General features: G+C 29.7%; 1 protein-coding gene across 1 annotated transcript in view; it reads right to left on the bottom strand.

The window, feature by feature from the left end:
* The window catches only part of LOC129962744 (synaptotagmin-1-like), a 267,950-nt gene that overhangs the window by 177,455 nt on the left and 68,921 nt on the right, over positions 1-21,574 (bottom strand). Inside the window, exon 2 of the mRNA XM_056076727.1 lies at positions 19,328-19,431. Within this exon, the coding sequence (XP_055932702.1) occupies positions 19,328-19,332 (5 nt within the window). The 5' untranslated portion in view covers positions 19,333-19,431. The remainder of the gene's footprint in view (positions 1-19,327; positions 19,432-21,574) is intronic.

A 21,574-nucleotide genomic window follows, 5' to 3' on the forward strand; every position in this document is an offset into this window, starting at 1 on the left:
CTGATTAAAAGTTAGCTGGATTTTTTTCTGAATTTTAACGGCTAAAAGTAGTTTGTATTAAACAAAATAAATTGCGAAAAACATAGCTAATGAGATTGGATTAATTAAGTTATTAATTATCAGAATATAAAAAATCTTGAACGTGAAATTTGATACTTGTTATCCACGATAACGATTAATACTTGATCCGACTAAAATTGTAAAAAAGAATGTTAATAACTTCCTGAAGCCATGGATCGTTTTTCTAAAACATTTTCAAATGACAAAAAATCTGGTTAGTAACTTTAGATTCTCATTAATGATAACCAAAAAAGAAATATTAATATAAATTTTCGAATGATAAAAAAATAATATAATCCTATAATTAAAAAAAATATTTTAATTTTTTTTTTATTCTATGTAAAATTGTATTAAATGTAGCAAAAATGTATTATGTTGCAATTTTTTAGCTTTAGTTAACTTTCTTAATATCAAGTATATTATTACTAGTTAGCCTATTGAAATATCAAATTTCATATGTCGGATTTCTAAATGCATCTCTTCTAATTAAAAAAATATTTTTGATAAAATTCTTTAAAATCTCGATTATTTACTTTTTATATTTTATTTTGAATTACGAGGAAACCAGCATTATACTAGGATAATGTTAAACAGTACTAAATTTTGAATAAAGCAATCTTAATTAAAAAAATCATACATGGTGACATATTTAAAACTTGAAAACTAAAGGCAATGTCTGACATACATTTATTTGCAGAACAACATGAAAGAAATATAAAATGAAATGACAAAGTATTAAATTTATTATAAATCAGAAAACAAGGAGTGTATATGCAACTATATACAATAGAAAATTTCTAAAATATTATTTCGTGGTGCATCACATGACAAAAATAACTGCTCGTATATTCTAAACATGTTCAAAATTGCGTCACTGTCGGAAACAGTGCGCATGGGCCAATGTCATCTTCCGTTTCTGTCTGCCATAATTCAAAACAGAAAAACAATTTTAAAATTCATGCCATCTTTTTTTTTTAATTAAAAGCGTAGGGTATGAAAAAATCTATGAATGCATTTTAAGCTTTCATAAAACCTTATTTAATACATCAGTGGCTTTCCACCCATTGTATATATATTTACTATCATTTTACCGATCATCGTTACCATAACTTTATCATTATTATCTTTTATCTTATTTGTTAATTATCTTATTATTTATTATGTTTATTTATTAATCAACATTTTTGGCATCGCATCTATCATTTTAATTATACGTGACAGACATTTAACATTGATTTTAAAACTTTTCCATTAAGTTCTAAATAAAGCAACAGAATAAAATATCGTTTTTAATTTGCAATGTTATATGTTAGAGATATAAGATATATTTAAATTACATCAAATGTATTATAAAATTAGGATGTATTGTTATCTAAATTCCCTAGTGTAACTTACCCCTTAAAATATGAACTGACAGAACTGACAATGAAGTGATTTAATTAACGGGATTCATTTTAAAATGTATTACATTGTGTCATCGCTTCAGTGCAAGTAATTGTCTATTCGATCAAAGGTCAATCAGCTGTAATTAGAATTCAGCGGAAAGGCTGTCTGAAGCGTAACAGACACTTTGATATCAGGGGTATAGACAATACATAGTGATTTAGTGCCACAGTCTATAATTAATCAACTAATAAACCCTTTGTTCAGAACTTTGTAACAATATACATTAAGGTTTAGTGACTTTATTTAACTAAAGCGTTTGTTTTAATGATTGAATTTGTCATCTGAAATGCGACCAAAGCGAATAATTTAATTAATTAAACGTTATAGAATATTTTCGTATACATTAAAAAAAAGACAAAGAAAAACAAACGATATTAGATCAATGGTTATTAATTTTTCCAGATTGTGACCATGTCACAAAAACATTAAAATATTGAAAAACAGTTTGTTGAAACGATTAACAATTAATTTAAATAAAAGAATTTATAATAAGTACTGGAAGTTATTTCTGATACAAAATTTCTTTGCAGGGTAAGGATATGGACTGATGATAAGCATTTTGTAATGAATCATAAAGCTTCTAATACTATTCGTTTTGGTTTAATCATTAAGATATGCCATATGATTTGGTTTAGAGTGGAGTTATTATTAATTACATTTATTTTTAGGGATTATACTCAACTACGAGGACTAATTGCTATCAAAGAGAAAACTACATCCTTTCGATTATATAATTTTTTAAAAAATTGTGTGATATTCATGATAGTTTAATTGGGATCAATTTTTTAAGTTTCCCCTTCACTGGTGAATGGATTTCTTACTGGTTGGATTATCAAGGGAGAAATGTATTGAGTGTTCCTGAATTCTAAAAACAACAATAAAGACAGAATAAATTACTGATCCTACCATTAAGAGGAAATTGTTACTCATTGATGGTGATTTTTTTTATCAGACTGAGAGATAAGAGATAAAGAAATCTGAAATATCAGATGTAGTGTCCCTAGTTTCTTTCACCCAACTGAAATACTGGAACATGTGAACATTTTCCCTTCCCTCAATGGAAATGAATATAATTTTGTATCTTTCAAGAGATGTCTGCTAAGGTATTGATATTTCATTGTCATAATCAGGAAAAAGCAAAAGACTTAGGTATTTTTTCCAAAGAAAGTCGGTTGATTTTATTATGTCTGCGGAGAGCGGAGACAAATCTGTATTTCAATAATCTTAATCTTCCACTCAGGTAGATCATATTATAAAGTGGCTAACTGCTATATATAAGAACGTATTAGGCAAGATTAATCCATATGGCAAGTTGAATAGTGCCCGAAAGAATTTGCAAGTCTACCAAAAATATATAGTTTACAGCGTCCGTTGTGGCTAAAGAACGAAATAAAGACTTCCAACCCTATCACCAAGAAACATAAATTATTTTTATCCCTTTCTTTTCCCTTATTAAAGAACAATGAGACAAAACAGCTTTAAATTCTTTTCTTCAACATGAGTGAATGACACCCAAGGAATCAAGGAATTAAGCTAAATATTTCTGAGATAGCCATTTTAATTAAATGTTTTGTTGAATGTTTTGTTGTTACGGAATTCGTAAAGAGTAAATGGGTAAATGAACTGGCAGAATAAAGTTTCAGTAAGACTCTTTTATTTCAAACGTAATAATTGCTGCATTATTTCTAACCTACCACTATATTTCTAAAATTTACTGAGTTTTAGAAATAGAAGTTGAAATTCAATTAGCAGATTATCTTGCTTCAGTTTCAAATCCATGTGAAAACGCGTTAAGTACGATTGTAGTACTTTCAACGAGAATCGATGAAATTCTGTTTTGTTGCAATTGAATCTTTTGATACATGACATTTATATCGCTTCATATTTATTAGGTTATTTCATATTGACTGCATTTATATAATTAAAACAATTAATTTTGTTTGGATTTCTATATAAACAGTTTTTTATCTTATGAATCTGCCTTCAGATATGATAATGGTCATTTTTCACTAAAATACGAACAATGATTAAAAATAACATTCTGAATCTAAATATAAAACAACAGTCATTAAGACACTCTTCATTATAATATTTATTTTCTCCCTGAAATAACATTATTTAGAACTGTTAAAATTATTTAAATTTCAGAAACAATTATCCGCTTACATTTATTTACCTCCAAGACTTGATTTAAATCTCCACAGATTCAGTTGATTTATTTACATCTAAAAATGAATATCTAAGGAAATATTATTCCCTACGTATAATTCATTTCATATCAACGGAGTGCTTATCTAAATGTTATAGAAATTGAGCAGATGAACACAAATCTACTAGAACAATCGCTTGACAAACAATCTCAAACCGATACGAATTTCATAACATAGATCAGAATGGGTTCTGCATCCAGCTATCATATTCTTAAGAGGGCATATTCGGCTTCTTCAGAAACATTGAATATTTACAGATAAGATTTTGGGAATCAGTTGTTATCTTATATCGTTACATAGATTTAATGAGTTTCGTTAATTACAATATATAATTTAAACATATTAGAATTCAAAGACTTTATTCAAAAGGGTTTTTACATATCTTTATTGATTGAAAAGACGAATGTGCATCTGGGTGTTTATATTTTGGCCGTTTATAGGCCAGAACGTTTAAATTAGATATAACAAACTCGACATGTATATGTTGTTGTTATTATTTATGGCACTTGTCATAGACAAGCCCGCTGACAACGTCAGCGATTTAGGCCGAGTTTGTGTAGTAGCGTCTGAGGATCAAGGCCTCTGAGCACCCGATGATAGAAGTCTGACTTCTAGCTCATATGAAGATGACACTCACATCTCGCTTGCACAATCCCTTTTTACAGTGGAGCTCTTTTCACACACTTCACAGATAGAACACAGGGTACAGAACAACCACGCCCGAACCAGGACTCGAACCCGGGACGCTCAGATCACCAGTAAGGCGCGCTATCCCTAGTCCAGGATGCCGGCAGACATGTGTATGTTACTTTAAAGCTCGAAAACCGTTAATATGCAGATTACCTAACTAATCTGCTGATTTCAACTGATCAACTGATTCGCTGCATTAAAGTGCAGAATCAAGAGTTTTCCGTATTTTAACTAGATAATGTGCAAATTAGCGGCTTGTGTATAGTGAAAGTTCAAAAATGTGTTTCTCTCGTTTCCTTTCCCTGGTCTTTCCCCCTCTCCCCCCACTTTTAGTTTGGTTGCGTCAGCTTTTGGTCGTCGCCAGTTGCTATTATTCCTCATAATTTGCAACGGCCACCAGTGCATAGCATAGCTAATTCTGTTTCCAAATTCATTTCTACCTGTAAGAGCGTGGGGGTCTCAAAAATGTGACTGCAAATCTAAATGTACCACAAATAGGTGTGCCTGTCTCAAAAAGCAATTGCCATGCAATTCAAAGGGTCACCAATCTTTATATAGCACTAATAAGTACGCATAATTTTATCATATGCTTCACAAATTCATTTCCTTAATTGCAATAATATTTCAAAACTTGACTCTTAGCATTGAGGTGTTTCAATTGATTGATGATTGATTTACTCAACCAATGTATTGATTGTTTGATTACACTAAAATGATTCTTTAAATATCAGAAATAAATTTAAAAAAAACATTTAATTTAAGCATTCAGAAACGTTGCTATTGTTCCAGCACACATCTTATTTTCATTTTAACAAGTGTCTAGTAGGTAACGTGCAAATTTTCTAGGTAATTCGCAGATTACCTAAGTAATTTCTGAAATGTAATCATTTTCCGCATTTTAACAGATTACCTTATTTAATGTACAGATTAGATAGTTAATCTGAAGAGTAACTGATTTTTGCACTTTAGCTGTAACGTATGTATTTTGGAAGGTAGGAATGTGCAATTTAGATCGAGCTTTAGACGATTTCAATTAGCATTTTAATTAAATAAAAATTAAATGAGATTTTGGCAAATTTTTGCATAATTTCTGGAAATAATAAAGCACAAAAATAACATCACATCATTACAAAACATTACATCATTTTAAAATTAAATACTTCTTTTCAACTATACGAATTTCTTAGCATATAATTTTTAGTAATTTTCAAAATAAATTCTAAGTATTTTTTTAAAAAATATGACTTATTGCTAAAATAAAATTCAAATCGTTTTTATAGTTCTGATTAATATTTTATCTTCGTTTTTTTTAATTGTTGACGATAAAGATATGAAGATTTGGATTACTTTTTATGATGAATAAGTTTCAGAAAAAGGCATGCTTTTATAAAATGTTTGAACTTTTGTTTTACTTGCAATTATATTCTTCAGAATCAAACAATGGTAAACAATTGTAAAATTTTAAAGAATGTGTCCATTTTGAAGCGAGACACTCTTTTCTGTGATATAAATGGTTGTATGAAGGTATAGATAGTGTTACGAAATTTCCGGGGTTCGTTTGGATAGTGGAAGTTATATGGTGTGAAGAACGCTCAATCACCAGGCGGCAGTAGAAAATAAAACAACGCCGTTTATTTACACGAAAACACTCAGGACAGCACAAAGACGATAACTATATACAGCACAGAAGGCGATTATCTTCAGCCGAGACGTGCAGCATATACAGCAGCATACAACAGATTCTACTGCAGACTGTAGCACTCAGCTTAGTTCAGCACTAGCTTCACTACGTCGCTGCTCCTCTTTACTTTGGAAGGCCAGTTCTTTACCGTCGGTTCCGACTACGGCGACTCCACTGGTCCACCACTACTCTTCTCTGTCGCTTCCGACTACACTATTCACCACTGATTCACACTCAATTCACCGTCGATCCCGACTACTCTTCGACTCCACTGGTCCACGACTGCCCGGCAGCTGCGGCTGCTTCCTTTTATAGGTTTCAGGAGGTGGGGCTAGAAGCCTCTCAACCTATCAGTAACGTTCGAGGCATAACTCGGTTCCTACTGGACGGATCGGGAAAATTCTCGATGTTTCAGGTATAATCTATTTTGGCGCCAAAGTCGCCAAATTCGTCGCCAATTCGCCAAATGGTCGCTAAGTTTGTCGCCCAGCTCTGGGACCTCCCATGGAACCAACTATGCTGGGAAGCAGCATCACAGGTTCGTAACAATAGAAAATGATTGAAGCCCAAATTAAAAAAAACAAATTTTGAAAAGTCTCTAAAATAGCGCAGGTTATATATCTATGCAATTTTAAAGTTAAAAATTACTTTGTTTAAGTCGCCATTACGACCATGCGAAGAGAAATGTTTTAGGGAAACTTTTACAATTATTGACCCCAGTGAATCAAATGGGCATCAATGTCTGCTGGCATAACATGCATATGAAAAAAATGCATTTACTTACATATAGGGAGATAATTTCTAAATAATCTTAAATATTTTACATTGCTGAAAAGTATTTTGAAAATATTGGATGTTTCATTTTTTTAAAAATTAATTGTTTCATTATAAATACTCTGTTCTTGAACGGGTTCGTAAAATATTGATGAATTCTGGATTGCATAACTATGTACTTTATGCTGACTTTTTTTTGAATAAATTACAAATTAAAATGTCACTTATTGCATAAATCATTTTTGTTATTTAACATTAATGTGTAGATTTATCTTGAACCGAAATTTTTATGCTCTAAGTTTAAAACATGAAATAAGAGTCATAATTTCAAACTTTAATTATTTTACTGAACATTTATCTCAATTTATATAAATCCAAAATGGATTGCCTTAAGCTCCTTCATAGCATATAATTAAATTTACTTTATAAAATAATAAAAATTTGGTGTTTCATTAAAAATATAGTCATTTAAGAGCAATTAAAAACCAAGGATAAGATTCAATGAATAAAAACAACCATTACTGAAAAACACTTCAACTTCAACAAATCTAATTAACTCCATCATTTGATATTTTTATGCTTGCATTATTTAATTAATAACAACTTATAATAATTCATTGTTTATGTTACTTACTTAATAAACTTATATTGCTTATTTGTATTTTGTTCTTCTTCCCTTACTTTAAAACAAAAATTTCATTATAAAAATTAAGAAAAAAAATTGATATGTAATTATTTCTTTGGCTTAAGAAATATAAATATTAAATGCAAAATACACAGAATTCGTAAAATTTCATTAACTTTTATTACATAATAAAGTTTCTCGATTGCCATTAAAATAAAACCGCTGTTGCTCCTTAGGGATATTCTCTTTTGTAGATTCGTTTTCAAAAAATGGAAAACTGTCAATTTCAGCTATAGTTTAGTGCTATAGTTTAAACTAAAAACAAAATAGGAAATAACGATTCGTCAGAAAATTTCAGACGAATCGTTAATACTTATGGCAGTCGAAGGCGCCTTGGGGATATATTATTTAACTTTTAAGAGACAATGAGAAACTTAGATATAACTTCAAAAGACTGGAGTGTCATATTTCTCAAACTTTGAGAAAAAAATAGCTGTCGGAGTGTAGCATTCGATCCTGGTTGTCGACAGAAAGACAGGGAGGAAATTGAAAAGTTTCTACGTGCTGTTATCTATTAGTGATTGACAATGAATGACATGATAGCAAATATCAATGTCAATATAAAATATATTTTATCATAACTTCGATACATGTTTCATTAAGGACTAGTTTCTTATTTTAGAAATTAAAAGCATAAAAACATAAGAAGATATTATAAATGTTTGTTTGATCTTATTAATTTATGTATGATTTCTTTTTCACTCTTAATATATATTTTTTAATTTATGCAGTTATCAATCATTTATCTAACAGTTAGGGGGAAAATTAAGCTCGAATATGAACATTTCTGAAAAACAATTTTATAACTGGGAGATGAAAGAAATATTTAGATTTCGAATGTATCTTTAATGTATCTGAATATAAATGAACCATGCGCAATTTCAGCCCTATAGATGTTCAAACTAGTCATTTGATTTTTAATACATTTGGTTCACACGTATTACGAATTATTATAACGCAATTAGTTAAACATCCGTGATAATAAATCAAATAGCTCATTCATTGACTTTTAGAAACGAATTAAGTCGTTTAAAACTATAACAAAAAAAGTTCGAGGAGAAATATGGATGTTGGTTTACTGTTAAAATTATTCCGGCGGAAGTTTCTTTTTTTTTTTAAGAAAAAACTAAATAGGGCTATTTTATTAATTCTGAAGGTCTTAACTCTAAAAACAATATTCAATGAATTTCGTTTGAATTACAAAATGTAAATAATGTGTTTAGTAACTTTATTTCTAATATTACATAGAATGTGTTTAAAGGAATTTAAGCGCGAAGTATTATATAAATTAAAACTCGCACATAATAAACAAATAATAGGATTGAGAAATTTTATATTAGTTAGTGGGTGGCGTTTTTAAAACAAATAAATCGCATTTTTGTAGAATTTTCTAGCAAATTAATAATTTGTTAATTAACAATTCCGCCAGAGAGTATTGTTACGAATTCCACTACTACTAGTAAGTCCGTAAATTCACCGGGTTCGTTTGTAGTGGGTGTATGGGGTGAAAACAATCAGCAAATCACAATAATGAACGACGACGACGTTTATTTTACACGAAGACACTAATACGGATACATAGCCTCGACTGACACAAGACAGCACACTACAGCAAACAGTAGCCCACAAGTAGTAATCGACCACAGCACACAAAGCGGCCAAGCAAAATTCAGCAGGAGAGGAAATCTTCGGAGCTTCGCTCTACGGTCTCTCCAAACGACTGAAATTCTCCACTGTCTCCTCGCTTTAGCTGTATCCAACTGCCGACTTACTACCACACGACAGGCTACACCACACACAACTTGATGCTGCTTTCACAATAGATAACATGACTTGGCACACTTCTCAGCTCAGCAATAGCTTCGTCTCCACACAACGCTGGCACTCCGCCGTTGCTCCGCTATTTAGACTCGTTACTTGTCTTGGTCTCCGTTTCACTGAAGCTCGAGACTGCCGTTCTTTTATAGTTCCCGGGAGGCAGGCCTTCTGGGACAATCACGCATATCTCAGTTCCTATTGGATGGATCGTTAAAATTCTCGAAGTTTCCAGCATTATCTATTTTGTTGCCAAATTCGTCGCCAAGTTTCCAAATGGCCGCCAAGTTTGTCGCCAAGCTCTGGGGTTAGTAGCTCAGCACTCGAGCAACATCAAATTCAGATGATTGTAAATCGGTTTTTCCGGCCATAGAACTAATCGTGCTGGGAAGTAGAATTACAGATTTGTAACAGTATTACTTTGAATAAATCTCGTCCTTTAACGGATTATTTAGCGTATATAATGTGCCATTAATTCAGGGCTTCGCAACCAGTACCTTCATTTTCAACAAATTTATTTATCGAGATGTTAGCTTTTTAGCAGCATTAACCAAAATGGCAAACTAAAGCCACATCGGAATCCTCTCAATAACCCGACATCGCAAGATCAAGGTCATATCTGATTCCTCTCAATAACATAAAAAGATATAATAAATTAATTCAATGCTTTGGAATTTCTAAGAACAGCATTTTGATTGTTTGGATTATGATGTCCCGATGTCAGAAAACCTTCAATAATGGATGATAGTAGTTTGAACCTTGATTTTAGAAGCAACACGATATGCTTGCATTTTGCAGTTGTATCAATCAATGAGGAGTAGCGATATTGAAATTCGGGAAGTTGAACATAGATGCAAAATTTTCATCCAATATCCAAGCCCCGAAAGAAATTACGAACACAATTCCCAATCAATCATTTATAATAGTGCATTAGTCTAATACAGGGATACCTAAACTTTTTAGAAACAGAATCGGAAACACAAATCATTTCGTCTTCCAATACATTGAAGAATTTCAGTGACGAACATCCCGAAGTTTTTAAATGTCAAAATGGAAATTTTGCGAAGGACATTAATTATGAAATATTTTAAATATATTCACAAATGATAGTCAAACGATTTAAAAGTAATGTGGTCTCAAACTGAATTGAAAATTCATAGCAAAAAGAATTTCTGGTTAAGTGTGCGGGGTCTAAGACACTGTACAGAATAAAATATTAAAGGGAACTGCAGATCAAGCAATATGAGATGCGATCCATATATCGTGAGTTAAGAGACTGTTCTTTATATATGTCATACGCATTCTAAAAATACACATATTTTGTTTTTCATTTATTGTCAAACGGCACAAGTTGCTTGTTGCTATACGGCACAAGTTGCTTTTTTGCATAATAAGGTATTTTTTCTCCTTTTTGCTGCCATGTGGCTTGATGAAGATTTTAATCCTACTTCATATTTTTTCAAATCCTGGAAAGATGCATATACAGTACATTCCCGAGTATCCAACCTAATCTGACCGGATAACAAAAAAGCCGGATGGGCCGAAAATCCTTTCTTTGTCCACCAATACCAGAAGACAAAGTTTATAGACCAAAACTCACTGTTATAATACATATTTTCTCTTCTTTTATTGAAAAATAAAGCCATTTACTTTAAGCCAAGTAGAATGTGAATGCAGCCCGGTAAATTGTAGAAGCAGTTGCCGGTTTTTGTTGCTACACCAGAGTCTAGTAGCTGTATAGCGCGTAATTTCTCCTCCATAGTCATTACATTTTTTTTTTTTTTTTATTTATCACCAATTTTGAGATCTTCACTGTGGTACACTTAAAAAACATTAAGCATAACCCAAGAATAATTTAGGAATACTGTACGTACTGTTCAGTCATAATCAGAAAAGCAGCAACAATTGAGGCCCATTACACACTGACGAGCAAAGCATTGCTGCTTTCTTGTCACAACTTGTATTTTGCACACGATACGTAGGAGGATCATAGCAGACGGCCGATTCTAATGCCTTGGCAATGTTACCAATGCATTGCCTTGCCTTCCTCATTTGATTACGATAAAAAATAACTAGGCCGGATAGTGAAGGAAGCCGGATAATTGAGAAACCGGATATTCGTATAAGAAATTCTGTCGCAACTCACCATAAATTGACTAATGACCCATAAGCGGATTGCCATGCAAAGTTTGGCAACTCCTGATTTAATATATTTGAAATATAATGGTATTTTATCATTATTATAATTGTGTAATTAAATTTGATCGTTCCGTCCTCCTTAGACTTATCAACTGATTAACCTTTCAAGCCAGATGAAAACATATATTTCATCTGAGTATGGTCTGTTTATGCGCCAGATTCAAATTTCTACTACTACTTTAATGGCAGAAAATGTTAAAGTTTTAAATGAAAATAATTGTTATATTTTTAAATGCTTTATGCTTTACAATTAATGATATTTTTGCTGTTCTAGATAAAGTTCAAAGATGTCCTAAGGCTAGAAAATTTCCTACAAATTGCATTCGTTCTAGGAATCTTTCTCGGAGATATTATAAGTTACTGCAGAGTGGAAAACTACAGTTTTTTAATGAATGCTAGAAGACAAATGTAATAATGGTTTGGCTCACTGGTATTTATATTTTTATAAAATAAAATCAAGAATTTGTCAGTCAAGATACTGTATTCCATTTATAGAAACTTTGAAAAGACGTGTTTTATGAAATACAAGAAGGAAATCGAAAGATAAAATTGAATTGATCGAAATATGCTTTTCGTTTCAAATACAGCACAAATTAAATTTTAAAATTTAGTTAATTAATATAGCACATGATTCGCTGTATATAGTATCAAAATATTTTAATTGACAATATATTTTAATAAATAGCAACAGAACAGTTTCAAAAAGGAAATTATTTTAATATAAAATTGAATTGAAATTTGTATACATATTTTAAGATACATATCATAAAATACATACATATCATAAAATAAAAATTATTTCAAGTAAATATTGTTTGAATCTGATTAATTCTATCAATCAAATTTTACCTGGTAAAGTGGCCAATAAAAAGATTGCAAAATAAACAAATCGAATATTTATAGAAATGATGTTTTTTTTTTTTTTTTTTTTTTTTTTGAAAAAATGTTGTAAATAGAAAATATTTATGAAATTTAAAATATAAGAAGTTTTAAAACATTTTAATAATACCGATTAATAAAAAAGTTTTATTGCCTATGTTATTATGGGTATAACATAACTCCAGTTGTGTTGAAAGGATATGAACTGACTAAGAATATGCTGACGAGAGTATGAAAATCTAGGTGAATTCTTAGGGGGACCATCTAGTTCAAAGAAAATTGGTGGGCATTTTTAATTTCGTATGAAAGTTAAAGATATAAAGGTGAAACAAAAGCCAAGTTTGTTATGAAATATTATTTTTTAACTGCAAATATTTTCTGTATGTTATGTTGACTCAAAAGTTTACAAACGAGGATAAACTATGCATGAGAATCTTATATTATTCATAGATGTTTTATGTTTATCAAAATTTGAGTTGTTATATATATATATATATATATATATATATATATATATATATATATATATACAGGGTGGTCCAAAAAAAAACTTCCCCTATATATGAACCCTAGCGGCCTATCCGCTCAACCAATCGAAACAAAATTTCAGACATGGTTGTTTGAAGGTATGCGCTGGAGATTGTGATGATTCTAAACAACGCAGAACTCACGGTTACGGTTACAGTGAGAGAATTTTGAAATTTTCGAATGGCAACACCCACTTTTTCCTTGCGCAAATTGATCAGCGTATTGAAAAACCACAAATGGCGTTGGAACGATTAGCGTGTGACGAAAATTGCCGCCGTAAAGCATAACCAAAGAAGAAAATTATAAGGGAATAAGGACAACACAGAGAGGAAAGAGAAAAACAAGTTTTTGTTGGAATGGAAAGTTATAATTACAGGTTTCCAACGTGTTCATCTTCGCAGGCGACAACGCATTGCATTCGGGAGATTGTGGACAAAAATGCCGAACGTAACATGAAAGGAAGAATCTGCGTAACTTTACGTGTTATCTCATCTTCCAATTCTGACACATTTGCAGAATTCCGTTATTCCTGAACTGTAGCAACGAAATGTCATTAGGGGCATTGTATGGATGCAAGATGGGGCTCTTCCACACGTCGCCCAATGTGTTCTACCAGTGCTGCAACAACACTTTGGTGATAGTGTCATCTCTAGTAACTTTGCAATTTCGTGGCCACCGCGATCCCCCCGACTCACTCCTATGGATTTCTGGTTCTGGGGTTATCTGAAATCTAAGGTGTATACGCCTGGTCCACGAGATGTGTCAGAATTGCAAGATGTCATAACACGTGGAGATATGCAGATTTCTCCTTTCATGTTACGTTCGGCATTGTTGTCCACAATCTCCTGAATGCAATGCGTTGTCGCCTGCGAAGATGAACACATTGAAAACCTGTAATTATAACTTTCCATTCCAACAAAAACTTTTTTTCTCTTTCCTCTCTGTGTTGTCATTGGTTCTTTATAATGCTCTTCTTTACATATGCTTTAAGGCGGCAATTTTCGTCACACGCTAATCTTTCCAACGCCATTTGTGGTTTTTCAATACGCGGATCAATTTGCGCAAGGAAAAAGTGGGTGTTGCCATTTGAAAATTTCAAAATTCTCTCACTGTAACCGTGACCGTGAGTTCTGCGTAGTTTAGAATCATCACAATCTCCAGCGCATACCTTCAAACAACCATGTCTGAAATTTTGGTTCGATTGGTTGAGCGGATAGGCCGCTAGGGTTTCATATATAGGGGAAGTTTTATTTGGACCACCCTGTATATATATATATATATATATATATATATATATATATATATATATATATATATATATATATATATATATATATATATATATATATATATATATATATATATATATATATATATATATATATATATATATATATATATATATATTATAAAATCAATTGTGATATTCATTTTTAAATTAATGGTTTATCTATATTTTTTAAAAAATAACTGCGATATTATATTTATTTTTAAATTAACGGTGAATCTAATTTTTAACAAAAATTATCTGCGATATCATATTTATTTTAAATTACTGGTGTATCTAATTAAAAAAAATTAAAAGCTATATCATAATATTTTTAAATTAATGATGTATGTGATGGTCTACAGAATCTATTAACGCAGTTCTACAATAGATATTTTAAATTTATAATATTATTGATTGTAAATGAAAAATTTAAATATTATTTAAATAAATAAAAATACAGATTTGTTTGCATTTTCTTTAAATAATTTTTTTTATATATTTTTAACACAGAGACCTAATTTTCAGTGCATGGCTTTTTTTCAACTTTGCAACTTCATCTTCAAAATCTTTCCTTTTGAAGGTAATATTAACTTTAACAACGCACAGCAATATATCTCTGAAACGGTGTGGAACTTTTATTTTATTCAAACAAATAACCCTATGGAAATATATATGACAGAATGAGAAATTTCTTTGGTCGTAAAGAATTATTTGCAATTCATTTTTCGTGGAAGAAACTCTGAGCTCATTTAAGAAAAGGAAAATCAAAATATATGAGAAATCTTTGTCCAATATGCATAAAGCCAAGGTGCATTATTATGCCAAAACACATTATGTATATATGGCTAGAATGCATATGCGTTGGATATAGTGTGGGAATGACTTACGATTTTAGGAAATTTTATTTGTTTTGTTATCTAAAGAAATATTTGCGACAATGCGAAGATTTATATTAAATAAACTTTAGCATTACTGACTGAGTTTTGAATGGTGAATGGTTGGTTATGGTAAATATGATGTGAGAAATAGAGAAAGAGATAGAAGGTTATCGCGGTTAAATAAATTACTACACTTTCTCATTTTTTTTCTTCCCAGGTTATAAAAAATATTGGAAGATGATGTTTCAGTGAAAAACAGAATTTTTAAAAGATATTTGTACAGATTTTTTACTAATGAAGTAATTTGTCTTTGAATAAAGTTATTACCATTCAACTGAAAGAAATAAAATATGAATAAATAAAAAGAAATAAATATCAGTTTTATCTAAGTTAAATTAATAATTAATTAATTATTACCTTTTTAAACAAATTATTCTGAATAATATTTGACTTCTCTAACTACAATTTATGTTCTTTGGTACATGATTTTATAATCGATCAAGGAAATTATTTAAGGAAACTTTTAATCAAAAGATATTAAGATTTTGGTTAAGAATTATCATAGTACAGTTAATGTGTTAAAATAATTTATAATTGCTAAAAATTATTACTTTTTCTTAGTAATTTAAAAAGAAACACATAATGTTTCCACTGTCGTAAAAACAGACGTTAAATTTTAAATATTTTCTATTTTTTAATATTTAATATTCTGCAATTTTATAAGCAATTTTTTTCTGAAGATTTTTGTCAGGTGGCAAAGAACAATAGACCTTAATTAAATTAATTGAATAATGATAATCGAATCAATGATTTATAAATTTAATGAATTGAATATATGATAATACGCACCGTAAATATATTAAAATAGTACATTGGGATTAAAAATACCCAAATGTATACTAATATTTGAAAACTGTCACATTAAGAAATGACAAAAATTTCCATACATGTTTAAAAGAATTTAATGAAAATTTAAAAATTTAGTTAATTTAAGTAAAATTTAAATTCCATTTTTGAACACGAAAATTATTTGTGAGCTGATCTCTTTAATTTAAACTGCGAATAGCACGGCACCAGAACCGATAGACTCCTCTTTTGGTTCTACCCTAGATAAACGGAAAATATTCGAACTAGATGAATTTATTCCACGAACTTACTCCACGTCTACTTAGTTGGCAGTTATTTGGTGTAAAAGGGTTTCGTAGCCAAAAACTTACCACCAGCGGCCGGTGAATACTATGAAGTTTTTCCTGCTCCTTTTTTGGTTTTAGTTTGAATAAGAAATAATTTTTAGTTGCGATTCCGAAACTATTTCGTTTTGGTTTCAAAATATTTCATACTTTAGATTGGTTACTGGTCGGGGTTGGCTACTCCCTATCGATGAAGGGACGAACTTCCCTCTGGAAGGGTTGTACCGTGGCCAGTGATGGCCAGTGAAACATAGTTCCCACTGGTGTTGCTGCCGCGGCAGTTCAGTCATTCAAAGTTTTCAGTGAGTCTCCAAGCGGGGTGAATAGCAGGTTATGCTTGCCCTGGCACACACCATTTCCGACAGCATGGGTAAAACGTCTCTCCGTGGCTTAGCACAGAGACTTGGGTAGCGGCTCACATATCAGATGTTATTCCCGTTATCTAATTTGAGGTTCAATCTCATCTTACTTTCAAATGGTAAATATTTATTTCAACGGTAAACGTTTTTTACTTCTTTCAGAAGAATAAATGCAAAGTATTCATAAACGTATGGCTAGCATCTTTTTTGAATATTAAAATTCTTTTATTACACGTTTTACCTAAAAAAAAAGGACAATTTCAACTCAAAAATTCTTAACTAAAAAATTGATGTTTTAACTTCATTTTCCTTAATAAATATAATGTTCACTAATAATGTTTTTCTAACCTTTTCTTAATTCCTTGCAATCATTATTATGAATTTACACAACGTTTTAAAATATTAAAAGTTAAATCCATTGCATGGCTAATTCTAAAAACTGACATTAACAGTATCTACAAAATAAATTGAATTATATTTAATCGATTACAGTTGTAGAGAGATTTATTTGAAAAATAAAAAAAATCGTAATTAATTCGACAATTAAATGAATTTTTTGATAGTTAATCTCTTAATTCGGTTCCGGAAGCAATTTTAATTATTAGATATTGCTGTTGATAAAAATCCTTGCGAGAAAGCATTCTTTCAGTAAACAAGCAATTCATCTAAGTGGTTTCGTTAACAAAAGAATCTTTTTTCATGTAATCTGCTCTTAGTCAATTAGGAATATTGTTTTACTTATGCAATTTGAGTATGTGATTCTTATTCATTAGGGAATGCTCTTTTGTTAATGTTTCCATTTAAATAAAGCTTATGAGTTTTGAGTTCATAACTTTGAATTTAAGCCAATAATCCTTAAGGTGATTTGTTTCGCAAAATTGACAAGAGACGATGAGGAAACTAATTTGTTGAATTTAGAGATATAAAAATATTTCTATAATTAAGACTAATTTGTATTTTTCTTGATTTATCGTCTGAAGTTAAGAAATTTCAAATTTTTATATTAGCTTTTTCATCTTCTACTGTATGGTGTCCTAATCATTTTCAAAATATGCATTTTGAAAAATATAGAATAATGCATAGTCAATATTTTTGTTAAAAATTAAAAGAATAAAAAAAATCGAATAATTTTTTTTGTTAATGAATTCAAAGAATAAAAAATTCAAAAAATATTTTGTTAATAAATTCAAATAATTTAATGTTCAAGTGTTATTATTTTATTCATAAATCATATTAAAATGTAATTCCTAAATTTATGATATAATTTAAGTTAGTTTAATTTTTAATATCTACAACTCATCATTATTATCAGTGAATAATATTTAACTGATGGTAGTTAAATTTATACATTACCACATTCTTACAATTTGATAATTATTATTAAAAATATGTTGCACTTTTCATAAAAAAATCGTAATAATGATACACTAAAAAATTTTTTTAAAACAGTTTATATTAAATACTTTTGAGTGGGTTTTTTTATATCTACAACTCATAGTTATTATCAGCGAATAATATCCAAATGACTGCAGTTAAATTTATGCACTTCCATATTCATATAACTTGATAATTAATATCAAAAATATATTGCAGTTTGCATGAAAAAAAAGGATAAAATTGAGGTACTGAAACTATTTTTTAATATATTTTGTATCTTTTAAATGAAGAATCCTTGAATATATATTCTTATTTTAATTTAGTACAACTATAAAATACTAGCACTAGCAAAATTCTATCATTTTTTTCCCAAATCTATTGGAGCATCTGCTTATATTTAATAATCCATTCAATGAATAGAAAGAGATAAAATTAATAACCACTCATTCATAGTGTCTTGATTCCTGAATGTTTAGCGTATCAATGACTTCCTACTGACAAAAATTAAAAAAAAAACAATAGCAGAGTTCGTTTCGAGTATCAACGACTCGATTTTGATGATATTTTGAGCCTTAATTTCAAAAAGAAGTAAAATTAAGAATTTTTTTTTAAAATTGGATCCATTACGAAAAGAAACATTATAAACCTCGACATTAGTATTTTATATAAACCAATGTAAAAAAAAAACTGCAAAAGATTTCGATTTATAATTTTAATTTACAATTTGCATTGAATACTAATCTGGAGATAACGAAAATAAATTCAAATAAGATTTTCTTATTATCTATCCTCATTTCTTTTTTTATCGTCAGCTTTTCTTTCTTCACAAAAATTATATTCATAATAATATATTCAAAATTAATAAATAGTAAGGATATATGAGTTATTCATGGATAGATAGAATGAGGGAATAAATTTGAATTCGTAGTGGTCTTTTTTTCCTGTCAGAATGTCTTTTTTTTATGTGATAAAAATCTCATTATCAAATGCAGAAAGACGTAGACTTATAAAGAATTCCATTTTATTACAGAAAATTGCAGTTGGAAATAAAATTCATGAAAAACTATTATCATCCGCATAATAAATCAAGTAAAATGCAAAGTAAAAGACAACCCTACATTTTTTGCAATTTAAATGTCGTAATCTTTTCTTGCTTATATTATAGGAAGACATATTTAAAGTTTTTTTTTTCAAGGATGTGCATAGTTAAAATGAAATATATAATGGCTTGACAGAAAGAAATAAATGCAAAAAACGGCTAAAAAATTATAATAAATTATACTTACCCCATGTTGATTTAGAATTTTTTGAAGTTAAAGGTATATATTCAGCAAGAAAACCACCTTCAATCAAAAATAGCTTTTATAAAAGATGTTCTCCATTCAAATTTCTGAAAAAAGAAATTTTTGCACATGAATACACATTCTTAAATTCACTTTAAATATCTGTTAAGTATCAAATAAAAAATAAATACTTGACTATTTAGTAGAAATATAATTTTGATACCTTCAAATAGTTTATGTATTAAAAAATAAGGTTGAATTTGTGAAACATCATAACACATATTGTAAATTGTTTTAGATGAAGTAATTAGCATCTCCACGTAAAACATTAAACCCATTTTGATTGCATTATTTTTAATTTAATATTATTATACATTTAAAAATTAAAATAAATGCATAATAATTCATATGTTTTAAGCTGTTAAGGAAAAGCTCCACTGCTTACTGTATAAATGTATAATCAGATTTCAATTCAGTTTGGAATTTTCCTTAGACGTACTTTATCCCCCAGATGTTTCATGTATTAAAAATAAAATTATCCACATGAACCAACGACATAAAGACCTAAAAACATTTTTTCACTAAAACGTTTATTATAATGTGGCATGTGCATTCTCCTGATAATTTTAGAAAAATCTCAACAATATGAAACCCAAGAATTCTATAATTGAAATTTATTTCTGATGCTTGTCATCTATGAAGTGATACAATATTCATAAAAAATAACACTTCTTCCCTATCAAGGTTTTCAAAAAGGTTAAAAAACTTTCATATTTGTTTAAAATTTCAGAAATCCTTTATGGCCGCGATTTTCAAAAGTAATTGTTTTCATGTTCTTTTTTTTTTTTTTTTTTGTAATCTTACTTTTTTCAACTATTTTATTACAAGAAAATATTTTGCATTAAAATATAAAATACATGAAGCTAGAAATAAAAGATAATTTCCAATTTCCTACTAACTGCTCATTGGATAGAAATAGTTAGCTGTTTATATAGTATTGTTATTGATGTTACTTGTCTCTGATCTCTTCAAGACACTATCGTCTTAAACAACATTAAATAAATGTATACATTTTTTTTTGTTATTTGGAAATCTAAAATAAAATATTAGATCACTGCAAAAGTTTTCCATCAATTAATTAATATACCGATTTATGGCCCACTTTGCAGGTTTCATTATGGAATTATCTCTTAGTAATAAGTTTTAACCACTCTATTCTATCGATTCGATTTATAACTTAAGATTTTATCTTTTATTTGCAATGTTCTTCCTTGTGGTGCACTTTCCATTATCATACCTAGCTAAATCTGTATATTAAATTTTTGATTCTTAATTTTATATTTTATCTTATTCTTTGTGCACATGGTTAGTGGTTCACTTCTTTCGACTACCATATCTCGATTGGTTTAACATATTTAATCAAATTCATGTTTCGAGGATTCATAATAAATGGGAAATGGGACGTTTTATGTTAATCATGGTGAATCTAGACATCTTCTTAGATGTCTAGATTAGCTCCAATGCATACGATTGAAGAGCCTTCAAAGCGGACTCGGTTACATGGCATTTTATAAAACTAGGAAAACTTTTAGCAGCTAGACAGAGAGAAGCTTGTTTCGAAAGTTTAACTGATAGCTTTTGTTGAGTTAATTGAAAAGTGGAAAGAAAATAATGGCTAAAGCTTACATTGATCCACGCGAATACAGACTATGAGTATAGCTGGAAGAAGAACCCATTAACTTTTAAATCCAAATTATGAACCTCAGGAATGCCATATTTTAATAACTATGTTACTGTTGCGCAAGCAAGGTGAGAAAATGACTTTTTGTGACCTTTTGCCATTGACTTTCAATGATGGTGGGCCCTTTTTAACTTGCCATTGACTTTCAATGATGGTGGGCCCTTTTTAACCCAAACCACATTCCTCAGGCATTCCACACTTTAACTCTCTGAACAACAGTTGAACAAGCAAGGTGAGAGAATGCATTTACAGACTTTTAATGATGTTGTGGCCTTTGTAATCCTCAGGCTTGCCATGCATTAACACCCTAAACCAGAATTTAACAAACTAAGGGCTATAATATATTAATATACTTTTAAAGACACTATGTTATAATATATTTTGCGTCTCTGCTTATAGGTAGATACACAAGATGTAGTACAATCCAATTCTCCTCTCGGCATTTATGTGATTAATCTATAGTCAGTCCTTTGAAAATTTCACTCCCTTTTGTTTTAAAATTGTTTTCT

This window comes from Argiope bruennichi, chromosome 3, assembly GCF_947563725.1.
Source record: "Argiope bruennichi chromosome 3, qqArgBrue1.1, whole genome shotgun sequence".
NCBI lineage: Eukaryota > Metazoa > Arthropoda > Arachnida > Araneae > Araneidae > Argiope > Argiope bruennichi.